The 14,859-nt window shown below is 51.4% G+C and overlaps 1 protein-coding gene across 4 annotated transcripts in view; it reads left to right on the top strand.

Annotated features, from left to right (window-relative positions):
- Positions 1-14,859, top strand: part of GSG1L (GSG1 like) — a 202,157-nt gene that overhangs the window by 149,612 nt on the left and 37,686 nt on the right. For all 4 annotated transcript variants that reach the window (XM_072836277.1, XM_072836276.1, XM_072836275.1 and 1 more), the window contains one exon: positions 13,583-13,694. In XM_072836277.1, the coding sequence (XP_072692378.1) occupies positions 13,583-13,694 (112 nt within the window). The remainder of the gene's footprint in view (positions 1-13,582; positions 13,695-14,859) is intronic.

Below are 14,859 nucleotides of genomic sequence, written 5' to 3'. Positions count from 1 at the left end.
AACCAGCATGTGTCACCATCCAAGGACATCTGACTAGCAGATGGAGCACTGCAACAGGAGTCCTGGGGTCAGATGGAGGTGAGGCATGGCAGCGACCAGTGTAGCCCTCACACTTGTAGAGCAGTGACTATGCTCTAGGCACTGTTCTGTGTGCTTATGGCTCGTTCCTACAACCAGGTGGGGAAACTGAGGCATAGCATTTAACAGATTAGCCAGATCACATGGTCAGTAAGTGTTGGAAGCAGGATTTGGATGCAGGCAGTCTCACTCCAGGGGTGGGGTGATGGAGAGGGTGTTTTCCCAAGAGCCCTAGAAGACAATCAGCCACTTGGGAGGGAATTGGCAGTTTGGTTGGGGAAGGTATCTGTCAGCTTTGGGAGGCAAAGTGAGGTACACAGAGCTGCTCCTAGGTCAGGCCTAGGAAAGGTGAGCAGCCCCGTCTGGGTGGCCTGGGGCAGGAGCCGGGCAGCTGAGCCTGTGGCCAGGAGTCTCTGGCTGCGTGGCTGAGCCTTGCTGGGGCGGGCAGGGCTGACTAAGGGGAGCCCCAGCTGCAGGCTGCCCCCAGGCCTGCATAGAGCCACCACTCACTGGCTTCTGTGTGGGCCTCACAAACCCAGCTGAGCCTTGATTCCTTGCAGCCTGAAATCTGGGGGCCTCGAAGCCTGGTCCCCGCTCGGAGCACCAAGGATCCGTGGTGGGAGCATTTCTCTGACTCGTGGGCCTTCTTTAGAAGAGGGATAGGCAGACTCACTCCCACCCAAGATGAGTATGGAAGGGACACCAGTGCCGACAGCAGCAAAGGCAGCGATGTGCAGGCCTGGCATTGATGCCATGGCACACCCTGGGCTCATGGGGGCCCTACCTTGCTATCCTCCATGAGCACCCCCTCCGCCCTGAGATTTGCTGAGACCCAGGCAACTGCAGATGCTTCCCCTGCCAGAGCTCTTTAGCGCTGGCCAGAGGGTGACCAGGGACAGCACCCAAGCCCAGGCTCTGCTGCCCCACCTCACTCCAACTTTGTCCTTTTGTCACCTGGCCGTGTAGGGCTCCATCTGGGCTCCTGTCCCAGGAGAGGGGTGGGCTAGGAGGTGCCTCTCTATGAGCACCCCTGAGCCAGATGTCAGGGATACCTGCACCTGTGGTGGGGACAGTAGAGCCGCTGGGCTTCCAAGGGGGCAAGGCTGACTGCGCCCCGGGCCCCCATGTCTTCAGGACTCTGCAGTGGCTCCTCATAGCACACTTGCTGCCTCCCTGTCCTGAATCTGAGAACAGACCCAAATTCCAGGTCTTAGCTTACATGTCACCTCCCCAGAGGGGCTGGTGCCAGCTTCCTTGGCCAAACTACCACTTTGTTCTCATGCCCTCTTTTCCTTTATAACATTTATTAAACTCTTGAATTTCAAATTTATGTATTTATTTTCCATCTTCCTTCCTAAGAATATCAGCTCCATGAGGACAGGGGCTTTGTTTGCCTTATATACTCCTTTATTTCCCAGACCACGAGAGGATGGTCAAGTGCTTTGCAAGTCGTAAAGTGCCCAAGGAAGAGGAGCCCGTCTGGAGGTTTTGGTCTCTGGAGGTTTTGCAGCAAGGCGCCAGCTCATCTCATTTTCCTGGTGCGCAGGCAGCTTCCTGGGCAGCGAAACTAATTGGATAGTATCACAGCGTCGCTGCAGGGAAGCGTGGAAGCCCAGAGCACTTAAAATCTAACCGGCCAGAAGAATAGGATTTGCATTTCAGCTAATGTGACTGGCGGATGGAAGAGTGGCTTTGGGAGGAATGTTCTCAAGGCTGGCCAGGTGTGAGGCAAGGGGGGCCCCAAATTCATCATCATTTTCTCTGTGTGGACCAGGGTCCCTCCTGGGCCAGGGACCCATGGTGGGGGGGCTTGGGGGAGCACCGTGTGAGACCCAAATACAGTGAGTATTCCTGCCTGGTTCTTGGGCACGTGGACTAGATACTCCTGGGAGGGAGAGACAAGGAGAGAGAACCAGACCAGGAGGGAGAGTCAACAACAGAGGCAGAAGGCAACGGAAGAAGAGACAGAGGCAGAAAGAGAGAGAAAAGCCAAAGGGAGGGGCCCACACAGCGGCCCCAGTGAGCACCCCCACCTTGGCCCCTGCTGATTTCAGAACCCCTGGTGCCTTTCCTAGTGTGAGCGTCTTGCCTAAAGAGCGTGCTTTTAGTGTTTAAGGATACTTCTCTTTGATGCCACGAGGGCCCCCAAAGTTAAGCTAATTCCTTCCTCTGGTGCCCAACCCAAGAGAGACAATCAGTGTGCAGATTGGAGGAAAGCTGGCCTTGAACTTCCAAGGGAGAGTGTGTGCTCTGCAGGATGCACTCCCCTGCCCCCCCACCCCCACTCACCCGCCCATGGCCCCCAGATGCCTAAGCCTGTCACCGGTGTGGCTGATGGGATGCACCCAAGCCTGCAGCCCCCCTTGGGTGCCTGGCAGCCAGCTCTCACCTGATCCAGCATTCCTCACACTCTGTTGTGCACCCCTCCCTCCACGAAGGTTGCCACATCCACAGGGACTGCCACTTACTTCACATTTTCCTCTAAATCACTCACTTTTTTAAAAAAACTTAAATGTATTCAGAAAGGAAGCTTCAGATCACGACCGGAAATGAAAAGCCAGTAGCACTTGCAATAAATAGAAGGGAATCGTAAAACTGGGGAAATAAAAGCTTCACCATTATAAAAATGTTTGTGGAGCATCTCAACCCCTGGTCTCCCCCTGGGCATGGCTTCCCTCTCCCCATCCCCCATGCAGCCACCAGGGCCAGTTGGTAACCTCCGGAGATATTTTTGGTGGTCACTGCTTGGAGAGCAGGGAGGTGAGTGTTCCTGGCCTCCAGTGAACTGGTAGAGGCTGGGGATGCAGCTAAACCTGCAAAGCACAGGACAACTCACCCCCTTGACCGAGGGTAATAGGCCCCAGATGTCAGTGATGCTAAGGTGCAGAACTTCTGGTCTGGAATAAGCTCCAGCACCTGAGGGACGTGTGTCCCACGCTTGGGCAGCTTCTCCCCCTTCAGGCTCAGCTGCAACACCCCTCCCCAGGGACACCTCCCCAAGCCTCAGGGTGAGGACTCGGAGGGTCAGCTCCTGTGGCCCCTAGCTTGGCTCTCTGTCTGCATCCTGGTCTTACATGAGAGCTGCAAGCCGTCAGGGTGCCTGGCTCACAGGCATCTCTGTTTAGTGGTGGGGCCTAGAAGCTGGGGGTGGAGCTGGCTGGGAGCCTCTGAGAAGGCACCTCTCTTGGCAGACAGGGCTTCGAGGATCATGCATCCAGCCAGTTTGTTCCTCATAGTTGAGCCCAAGGCCAAGGCTTGGGTAGAATGTCAAGACCACGGTCCTGGGGTATATGAATCTCCAGGGTAAAGATGCAGAAGGCAGGGGAGAGAGGGCCAGAACTTTGACTTGGGGTGTAGACATGTCAGGGGAGCCTTCCAGCTCTGTGATGGAGGGCCCCATCTTGCTCTCCTCCTTCCCACCCATGCCTGCTCCCCTCCCTCCTACCATCGTCCTGTAGGTGAAGGCCCACCTTTTGTCTTGGGGGGCTTATGAACATCCAAGGCCATCAAAATGGGGTTAGTGCATGTGAAGAGTCACACAGGAGCAGCCCCAAGAGGACATAACCCTTTCTGAACAACCTTGAAGTTGGGAGCCCATAGCCAGACTGCTAGGATGCCCACTGCTGTCTGACGTCCGCTCATATTGGGAGAGGCCCCTCTGTGGGGGCTGACCTCATGCCTGTGTGCTCCCAGGGAAGTCCTGGAAGGGGGCTGCTCTGCTCACATCTGCATAGTTAAATTCATTCTTTCCTGGGACACACTGTCCTCTCTTCCTCCCCTGCTTCCTCCCACTCCCCCCAGGCAGGCAACTTTATCTGGTTCCCAGGTAGAAGGGAGAGAAGCTGGCTCTGCCTCTGCTTCATCACTCATTCTTCCAAGCCTTCCCAGTGAGCACCTGCATGTAGACTTGGGAAACCCACAAAGCTGGGACTTAGACTCTTGTTTTCTTGGTCTTCTGTGACATCTGTGCCCCAAAGTCATTGAGATCTTGTCTCTAGTTGCCCAGATGAAGGAGGCTATCAGGAAATGCTGAGACCAGGTGGGGGACAAACCCCATGATGTTTTTTAAAATATTTTATTCATAAGGGACACAGAGAGAGGCAGAGACAGAAGCAGGCTCCCCTTGGGGAGCCCAATGCGGGACTTGATCCCAGGACCCCGGGATCACGCCCTGAGCCAAAGGCAGATGCTCAACCACTGAGCCTCCCAGGTGTCCCCTAAATTCATGATTTTTAATATCAAAAATCATCCCACCACTAAATTGCCCTGTGCTACCCCAAGACTCACCAGGAATTGGGGCACAGCCTTGGGGGACTCCTTCTAGAACCCTACCTGGTGGGGAGAGTCTGAGCCTGTTCTTTGCCTCGGGGCTCAATGGAGGTGGCTGGGGCGGACAAGGCTGGTAGCGGTTCAGTAAACCCAGTTCTTGAAATGGGAAGGTCCCCAATTAAATAGCACCTCTGATTTGGGCCACTTCACATTAAAAGGCAAATAGAGAAATGAGCAGAATCCAAACAAGCGTGATGCTAATGAGTCAAGTGGTCTGAAAGGCAGACCTCTGTAGGAAGGGCAGAGGAATGGCAACGATCTAGCACCGGGCAGACAAGGTTGAGGGGTGACTCGGTAATTGCCAAGCTCCCAGAGGATCCCCCCCGAGAAGAAGCCAACCGGCTCACCCTCGTGTCCTCGGAGGGCAGAGCAAGAAATTAGCTTAAATTGGAGCTGGAAAGATTTAGGTTATGTGTAAGGAGGAACTTTTTAAACCCTGAAATATGCTACCAAGAGAGGCTTCGGGTTCTCGGGAGAGTGTCTAAAAATAGCCCAGTCTTTAAAAATAGTTCTGGGCAAGCTTTAAACAGAGCCTCAGCTCGGCTCCTTGGTCACGGTTTTCAGAGCAAGCGGCCCACCGTACGCGGCCCTCCCCAGGTCCAAGGGCTTGAGGGACAGTCAGAATCAGCCTTTGGTCCCTGTCCAGACAAACATCTGGATTTTTTTTTTTTTTTTATGTTTTAGATACTTATAGATAAGGGATTTATTTTTCTGTCTGCCTCCCCGCTGATGGGTGTCAGGAAGTACCAACCTTTAGAATCTCAAAGTTTTCTTTCCACGGGAGCATATTCCAGGGCCGATGTTAAGTGGGTCAACCCCGTCCGTTACCCTGTGTCCCCGCGCCCCCCATTCCTGAGGCAGGGCTTTCCAGCATCTGTGGGGTGGCTGCAAATTCATCCATCTCAGCAGAGCCCCCACACCTCCGGCGGACCTGCTCACCTACCTCCTGACCTCAGCAGCCTTGGCTTGGCCATGTCCTTGACGCCTGGGGAGCTACAGCGGCCTCTCCCAGCTTCCCTGCCTCCCACCTTCTAGGTGTCCGCTCGCCGGCCAGAGAGATCTTACAAGAGCACGTCTGATTCTTGCCTTCTTGCTGAGGGTTCCGTGATTCCTGCCCGTTTGCCCTCAGGACAAAGCCCAAACTCCCTAAGAGAGCTCCAGAACTTCTTCAGTGTCTGGCTTATCCCTCTAGCAGGAGCTCCCCCACCCATGTGCCCTCCTGACAACCCTAATAGCCCGCCTGGCCACTTTGCCTCTGGGCTTTGCCAGAGCTGGTTCCATTGTCAGGCCCACCCTCTTGTTCCCTCGGAGCCCATAGCTTTCAGCTTGGACGTCACTTTCTCTGGGTGACATTCTTTCCTGACCTTCCCATGGGCCCCTGGCCTTCCCCACCTTGTCTGCCCTGGTGCACACCAGTCCCCAGCTTTCTCCCATCCCCCCAGAGCACTGGGAGACCAGTTCACTTGTTCCCAGGGCATTCCCTCCCCCAGCTGGAAAAGAGCTTGGCTCCCAGCAGGTACTCAGTACATGCTCAGGGACTAATCAACTGAATGTCAGGCCACCATAGCAGGGGCTTCAGCTCTGCTGTCATCCTGCCCAATCTCATCTGGTTTCAGCCTCCTCCAGGTCCCCACCAGCCATGTGACATCCCGACATGACGTGCATGGGATGTTGGCAAATCCAGATCGGTGCCCACATACACAAGAATAATTATTTAGACCTGAATGCTCTCCGAGTGTGTGAAGTAATCACTTAGACAGCATCTATTAATAATAAACTCTATTATAAATTAATTAATCAGCTATTTCCCGGATATCTCAATTAAATGGAGCGTGCCCTCAGCATAACACGTCCAATCCCCGCAAAAGGGAGGCAGGCCAGGTGCAAGACGTGTCTTGGAAGCCAGGCGGGCATCACTGCTCTGTATCCTGACCCAGGGGGCAGCTCCAGGCTGCAGAGTGTTCCCATGGGGGGGGGGTCGCCCGGGGCCAGGGTCCACCACTGCCCTCCGCACAGGGCGGCATCATGGGTTAGCACTCCCGCGTGTCCTCCCTCAGCGCTGGCGTCCCCCTGCCCTGTTGCCAGATCTCACTTTACCACTTCATACTCCTGAGCACGGCACTGCCCCGGGGCCACCTGCACTTGCACGGGTTGTCGCTCCTCTAACCAGCAGTCTCCCCCTGTCTACCTGATGGCTTGGGGTGAGCACAGGAACATCCTCTGTCTCCTCAGCATCCCTCCCTGCACCCCGCTGTCCCCTGTTTCCTGCTTCTCCCAGGGTTTTGATGCCTGCTCTAGGATTACTTGGCTGCTTTCTCTCCTCATTTCAGCCTACTGAAGCTGGGCGTCTGTCCCCAGCGGTCTGCATGTTGGCACATCCAGTGGCTGCTTCTCTGCCTTCATCTTTGACCTCACGGGCTACCCCCCACTTCTCGGCCTGCGTACATCGCCCGGCCCTGGTGATGCCACACTTGTTTCCTCCTGCCGCCGGGGCCTCTCCTTCGCCCGCTCCGCCCGCCCCTCCGGCCCACCCTAGGCTCAGCTCCTCCTACAGTCTCTCTCCAGGTGGTCTCTCCAGGTCCTTGTCCCTGTGCCAGTGACTCGTGCATTTAAATTTTTTTTTTTAATTTTTTTTAATTTTATTTATTTATGATAGTCACATAGAGAGAGAGAGAGAGAGAGAGGCAGAGACATAGGCAGAGGGAGAAGCAGGCTCCATGCACCGGGAGCCTGACGTGGGATTCGATCCGGGGTCTCCAGGATCGCGCCCTGGGCCAAAGGCAGGCGCCAAACCGCTGCGCCATCCAGGGATCCCTGACTCGTGCATTTAATCCCAACCTAGGCCTTTCCCTGAACTCCAAACTTGCACACTCAGCTGCTTGCTTGCTAGCTCTGTTTGGATATAAGATATACATATCCCACTAATGTGGCCCAAATGGAATTCCACCCATCCCAGTGTCTTCCTTCCTTCACCTTCTTCATCTGCCCGATTGCCCACACCGAAACTCTAGAGGTCATCCTCAACTCCAGGTACCTTCGGCCCATGTCCAGCCCATCAGCGTGTCCTGTGTGCTCCACCTTCACACCTACCCTGGAGCTGCCCCCAGGATCTCTTTGTCGTGTTGTCCTATTTTATTTTCATCATGGCACCTCTCACTACTGGCCGTTTTCTTGTTAACCTATGTGCTCGTCGTCTGGATCTCTCCTGTAGAACCTGAGAGCCTTGAGGGCGGGGCCTTAGTTGTCTGTCAGTGGTCCCCATGCACTAGAATAATGCGTGACATGTGAAAAGCATTTGGTAACTATTCACTGACAAATTGAATTAACAAATGATAAAGAAATGAATGATGACTCGGGTCTTGGCTCATGTGGACGACTTGTTCTCCCGAGTTGTCAGATCTGGTCCCAGGACTTTCCACGAGCCACCCTGCTGCCCCTCCCCCATGCACCTTGACATCCTTTGTCGTCTGTTCATTGGACACATTTTGAATACTTAAGGTGTGCTGAGACCACAGACTTGGTCCCTGGTCAAGTGTGCCATCTACAGGGCCTCTACAGTGAGTCTCAGGCATGCATTCATTCATTCATTCATTCATTCAAGAAACACTGATATAGGGCCTCCTTCCTGCCAAGCACTGTTCTAGATGCTTCACAAACATAAGCCACCTGATACTCATACCAGTCTATGACAGGTGCTATTATTACCCCCATGTTACGCTTGAGGAAACTGAGGCACGGAAACGGGAGGTCACCTACTCAAGGTCACATAGCTGGTGAGTGACAGCACTGAAAACCATAGACTCTCTCTCGCTTCGTTTCACTCCTGCTTTACCCTGGGCTTACCTTCTGTCCCCCACCCACACTGTCTCTTAATTCTGGGCCCATGCCAGCCCTTTCGGACTTGACAGTTCACTTCTCATCCTCTGTTTGACCAGTGGAGGGTAGGGCAGGGAGTCGTGGCAGCCCTTCCTATCTGGGGTCTGGGAGGCATCACACCCAGCCCAGCTCTGGCCCCTCACTCAGGTCACTTCCAGTGCTCTCCAAAGTCCCCCAGGGGCTGGGAGGAGCCATGCCTGCCTCACCATGTGGGCCGTGGGTCGAGGCTCTAGTTCATGACATCAGGAGTTGGAAATTGAGACTGACAGCCAAGTTTCCTGGTATGGGGCCCCACCAGGAAGCAGCAGGAGCAGAGCAGGAAAGCCTCATTCATTTAGTTCATGCTAATTTAAGAGGTGCAGACACTCTGCTGAAAGTCACTTTTTAATTCAGAGGAGCTGGAAACAATTCCTTCTGTGAAGATTTGTATGACAGATGCTACCACGGACCTCCCTTTGCCGAGCAGACATGCTTCCAGAAACATGGGCGAGGGTCGGATTTTTAGAGGAGAATCTTCAAAATGCAATCAGAGAACCTCACCAACCTTTCTTTGAGTGAATTGTAATTTTCTTAAAGCACGGCCTTTCATATTTGGGAGTAAATGGAATTCGATTGAGAAATCAATGGTTTTTCAAACTAACACTTTGGAAAATTAATTATTCTGCCAACAGGCTGGGTCTGGCTTCTGGGTCTAGCTAGGAGTTTTCATTATGTCCCCACTGCCCTAATACAAGGAGAGGTTGTTCTCGTGAATGTTCTCCTTTAGTAGATACTCATTAGAATTACCAATGGCTACCAATATCCCCATTTTATAGATGAGAAAATCAAAGGCACCCAGAGGTCACATCACCCGGAGAGCATCTGGGCTGGCATAGTGTGGAAGGAACCATAGAAGTTAGAATGGTTGAGGGTTTGGAGAGCAAGCCCCACCCCCCAGAAAGGGACTGGGAGGCAGGGGCTTGGGAAGGGGTCAGGACCCCATTAAAGGCACAAGGCTCCTAGGTAGGGGACCAATTCCAGGGGGAATGAGCACTGGGCAGTGAGGAGAAGAGGCTTGTCCTCCCAGCTAACAGACTCTCCTGTAGGTTAAACTAAAACAGCGTGGCATTGACACAAGAACAGAGAGAGATCAGTGGAACAGTGCCATTAGGACGCAGACTCACATACATGTGGGGCTTGGACTGTGTCATTTAAAATCAGTGGAGGGAAAATAAAATAAAATAAAATCAGTGGAGGGGGTGCCTGGATGGCACAGTTGGTTAAGTGTCTGCCTTCGGCTCAGGTCACGATCCCGGGGTCTCGGGATCAAGCCCAGCTTCATTGTTGGGGTCCCTGCCCGACAGGGAATCTCCTTCTTCCTCTCCCTCTTCCCCTCCCCCGTTTGTGCACTCTTTCTCAAAATTAATAAAATTTACAAAAATCAGTGGAGAAAGAACAGGTCATTCTATAAGGATTCGAAATAATTAGCTGCTCATTAAATAGTTAACTTAGATCCTTAACTCGAGCCATTCACCAAGATAAATTCCAGGTGAATTAATATAAAAATATAGGAATATAGGAACATGTGTCTATGATGCCACTTTTCTAAAAGTAGACACAGGCAGCAAAAACCGAAAAGGAAAGGACTAGTAAATTTGGTGATATCAAATATCAAAAAGTAGGACAAACACGGCTTTATCCATAGTTGCCAAAACTTGGAAGCAACTGAGATGTCCTTCACCTGGTAGATGACCCACAGGTGAGTGACCTGTGATGTGTCCAGACGGTGGAATATCATTCAGGCGCGAAGAGCTACGGAGGAACCTTATATGCATATTGCTAAGTGAGAGAAGCCGATCTGAGAAGGCCACACATACCGTATGATTTCAACTATGTGACATTCTGGAAAAGGCAAAGTTATGAAGGTGGCAAAAAGATCAGTGTTTGCCAGGGGTTTAGGGATGCAGGGAGGGAGAGGGGTGAATAAGTGGATCCCAGAGGATTTTTAAGTCTGTGAAACTATTTGACACAGTAATGATGGATACATGTTACCAAAGATTGGTCAAAATCCATAGAAAATACAACACAAAGCGCAAACCCTAATGTAAACTAAGGATCTAGCTAATAGTAATGGATCAGTACAATTTGTCAATTGTAACAAATGTACTGCACAAATGCAAGATGTTAATCACATGAGAAACTGGGAGGGTGGCGACCAGCAGCACAGGGGAACTCTCTGTAAGTCCCCCTCACTTTTTCTAAGAAAACTTGAAACTGCTCTAAAAAAAGTAAAGTCTATTAATTAAAAAATAAAAAGATGTTCAGCACATAGGAAAAGACAAGCAGTAAACTCTCTGTAGTCTATGCAACAGGCAGGATTAATATCCAGGATACATAAAGAATTCCTACCAATTAATAAGGGAAAGTGTAGTTTTTTGAAAAAAGAAAAAGTTGACAAAGGATACAGACAGGCACTATATACACAGAGGTAGGAATGATCTACCCAAAGGTGATCAGTGATTGGGTGAAAGGTGCCCAAGCTAATCTAGCAATGAGGGGAAAATAAAACTTAAAACGGTGTTGAAGTGTCATCCTGCATCATGCAAGGAGCAGTTTTTAACGTGTTAGCATCTCCAGTGTTGGTGAAGAGCCGGGTAAGTCCCCCCAGACAGCCGGCAGAAGCACAAGGTGGGACAACCAGCGCGTAACAGCGATTTCCCAACATTGACTCAAATTTAAAATGCATATGCTTTATGACCCAGAAATTCTTATTATTCCCTCCGGAGAAATGCTTGCTGATACACAAAGACTTGCAGAAAGGTGTTTATTGCAGCACTGCTTATAGAGCAAAAAGCTGGAAGTAATTTAAAACCGTCAATTGAGTGGATAAATAAAACACGGTGCTTGGTTATTAAGAAATCATATACATCGGTTCCAGAGAATAGGGTATATCTGTTATGTACCTTTGGCAAGTTCACCCAGAATTGTATCAAGTAAAAAAATAAGATCTCCCTGTGGCTCACCATTCTCCTCCTGCCAACAGACTGAGCCCAGGCAGAGAGGACCAGAGAGGACACTGTTGTTGGATGTGATAGCCCAGGACAGTTCTGTGCCACCTGCCAGGGCACAGCCAGGGATGCGGTCTAGGGTGTACTCGGGCCTGGCAGAGATAGCTCTGGGTAGGCTGGGACTTTAGGAGGCTCCGGTGCCTGGATTTCCTCCCTGGATTTCCTGACTCGAGTGCTCCCACTGGCTTGCATCTGAGGTCTGAGAATAGTGGGAACTGTCCATGAGGGGCTGACCCAGGCTCAGAGAGGTGCCCAGCCACCTCTGTCTCCACTGGGCCCAGGGTCCAGTGACTGGAGTGAGACCCAGAGATGTGCTGGAGCACCGACTGTGCACACCTCTGCTCTGCTCTGCTTTCAGTGACAGCACATGGGTAGCTTGAAATTGGCCATAGTGGGAGTAGTTGCACCATCGAACTTGGCAATCACGACCATTTGGGACTTTTCTTTTCCCTCTGGAGAACCAGTGGCTAAACATTTATCTTCACACTATGGGAACACGGGATGGCCCCCTCCTTCCACTCCCCACGCTGGGTTCTAGGATGCAGAGCCCTGCTGTCTCTTCTGTCTCTGCTTTATCTCCACCTCTTCTCCCCTTATCTCCACCTTTCCTCTTACCTCCTCTTCAAGAAGAGGGGAGAGGGTGATCAGGCAACCGAGGGAAGACAGATGCATGCTGGGCAGCATGGAAAAGGCCCTGGAGTTGAGGGCATTTGGATCTGCACACCAGTCACAAAGATGCCATTGACTCCCTTTGTGACCATGGACAGACTCCAGGCTTCTATTTTCTCACCTGTGAAATGGGTATAATCATATTGAGGGCTACTATATACAGCTGTGCAAGAGGGCTTCTGCTTCAACTCCAGGGAGGGACATGCACGTAGACTGTATTGTGAATAGAGCCTTATGGAGACGTGCAGTGGGCAACCTGAACAATGGTACATAGGCCTGATCGTGGTACTTCATGATACTTCTGAGAGTTGTCATGAAAATTAAGAGGGAATAACAGAATGCGTGGCACATAGCAGGTGCACAAGCATGATTACTTTCCTCGTTATCTACGTCTTCCCTCCTCATCAATACCTTATCACTCTATCTTAAAGTCAGGTTGATGAGGGCTCCCGACGCCACCATCCATACAGAGAATTGCCCCCAGGGTTCTAATAATCCTGATAGCTGTAATGATAACATACCCCCTAGGCACCGACACTACCCTTCACCTTACCAGTCACAGTCTTCATCTTAGGGTTCAAACACTTGAAGCTCAGAGAACGAAGCTTTGCCCAGTGCTACAAGGTGAAAATGTGATGGAATAGGATTCCCACTCAGATCCTTGGGAATCCAAATTCTCCCAGCCAGTGGGCTCAAAGATTTTTGACCATGAGCCTCAGGAAAGCATTTCTTATTTCAGATACATGAATAGAACTGAAAATTTCACAAAACAATATTCACTCTTGCTACACTTGATGGTATCAGATATTTCTATTCTATTCCGTCGTCGTCGTTGTTGTTGTTGTTTTAATGCTGGCAATCAATGCTGGCAATCAGTGGAGGTGATTTCATGACCCACTAGTCTAGTGAGTCCAGACCTGCAGTTTGAAAAATACTCTCTAGGCTGCTTCTCCCAACTATAGTGCACAGGCTAACTTCGGCTGATGCCTGTTTTTGTAAATAAAATTTTATTGGGGGCAGCCCGGGTGGCTCAGCGGTTTGGTGCCACCTTTCAGCCCAGGGCCTGATCCTGGAGACCCTGGATGGAGTCCCATGTCGGGCTCCCGCATGGAGCCTGCTTCTCCCTCTGCCTGTGTCTCTGCTTCTCTCTCTGTGTGTCTCTAATGAATAAATAAATAAAATTTAAAAAATAAAAATAAAATAAAATTTTACTGGTACGTCGCCATACTCATCCATCTATGTATTATCTGTGGCTCTTTTGTGCTATAGCAGTAGAGAAGTAGTTGCAACAGAGACTGCGTGGACCACAGAGCCTAAAATATCTGCTTCTCTGGTACTTCACAAAGTTTACCCATCTGGGCCCAGATCTGACTCTGTGTCTCCTTTGTTTAATTTCTCCAGGCCTGCCCTGTGCCCTCTTGCCCAAACTCCAGCACCTTGGCTGGCCCAGGAAAGCACCACCCTCGGGCTTCCCGCTGGGGTCCTGCCACCAGCCCTCTGCCTCCTGTGCTGTCCCCCAGCACAGACACAGGGGGACAGAGCCGCAGATGGCCTCCTGACCCCTTGTTCTGCTCCGCCCACAGGCCTCCTGGGAATGGTAGCCCATATGATGTACACACAGGTGTTCCAGGTCACCGTGAGCCTCGGCCCCGAAGACTGGAGACCCCACTCCTGGGACTACGGGTGGTCCTTCTGGTAAGTGGCTTTGACCTTCAGGCATGCTGGGACTTCAGCAGTCGGCCCAGCTGGGGGAGAGAGGGACAGAAGATGAAGGCAAAGGCAGCCCAGAGTCCAAAGGCACTTTGAGACCTTAGAGCTGGGGTTGGCAGGCTCTGGCCCATGGGCCAAATCTGGCTCACCACCTGTTTTTATGCAGCCCTCAACCTAAGGATGCTTTTTACATGTCTAAATACTGGAAAGTAAATCAAAAGAAAAGTAATGACATCTTGTGATGTGTGAAAATGAGGCAAAATTTCGATTTCAGTGTCCATCAATGCAGTTTCATTGGGACAAAGCCACACTTACGCTGACCTGTTGCCCGTGGCTGCTTTCACGCTACAACAGCAGAGTTGTGGGTTCTGGTTGTGACTGACACTCGATGGGCTGCAAAACCTAAGATATTTACTCCTGACGCTTGACAGAGAAAGTTTGTCGACCCTGCTATACAGGCTGCTCTGGAAGGTGGAGATGGAAGCTAGCAAACCGTGGGGACCCTAGGGTCTGACAGGCTAGGGATCCAAAGGAAGGCAAGACTCCCAGGCGTAGGTAAACACGGGGTATGTATTGTTCGTTCAGGCAACAGAAGAGTCCAAGTGGATCAGCTAGGGTGCCTTGGGTTGTAGCAGAAAAATCCATCCATGTCAGTCCAAGCAATGCGGAAATAAGTTGGTTCCTGTAAGTGGAAGGTGCAGCCATGTCGTGGACTTCAGGGTATGTTCGATCCAGAGTCTCTGATGTCATCAGGACTGACTCTTCCTCTTCCTCGGTGATCATCTGCACATTAACCCTATCCCTGGGTGGGCTTCCCTCCTGGTGAAGTAAAAGCTGCTCCTGAGGCTGGTGCTTCTTCCTCCACATCACAGGAGAAGAAAGGGCTTCTCTTTCCCCAACATTGACTAGAATCCCAAGCCTCCCTCGCATGGACCTAGCTTAGCTCATTTTCTTTCTCCTGAAATCATCACCACAGCTGAGGGAATGTCATGAGCTTATTGGCTTATCTTGCCCACACTCACCTCTGGAATGAAGAATGAGCCAGAAACTCGCAAATGGTGAGTAGGTGGAATGGATGCTGGGTGAGCTACTACACGGTCAGCTTCAGGCACAGCTGGATCCAGGTGATCGGGTGATTCATCAGGAGCTT

The sequence above is a fragment of the Canis lupus genome, chromosome 8 (genome assembly GCF_048164855.1).
Source record: "Canis lupus baileyi chromosome 8, mCanLup2.hap1, whole genome shotgun sequence".
Taxonomy (NCBI): Eukaryota; Metazoa; Chordata; class Mammalia; order Carnivora; family Canidae; genus Canis; species Canis lupus.
This window is presented reverse-complemented; position numbering and strand designations above follow the sequence as displayed.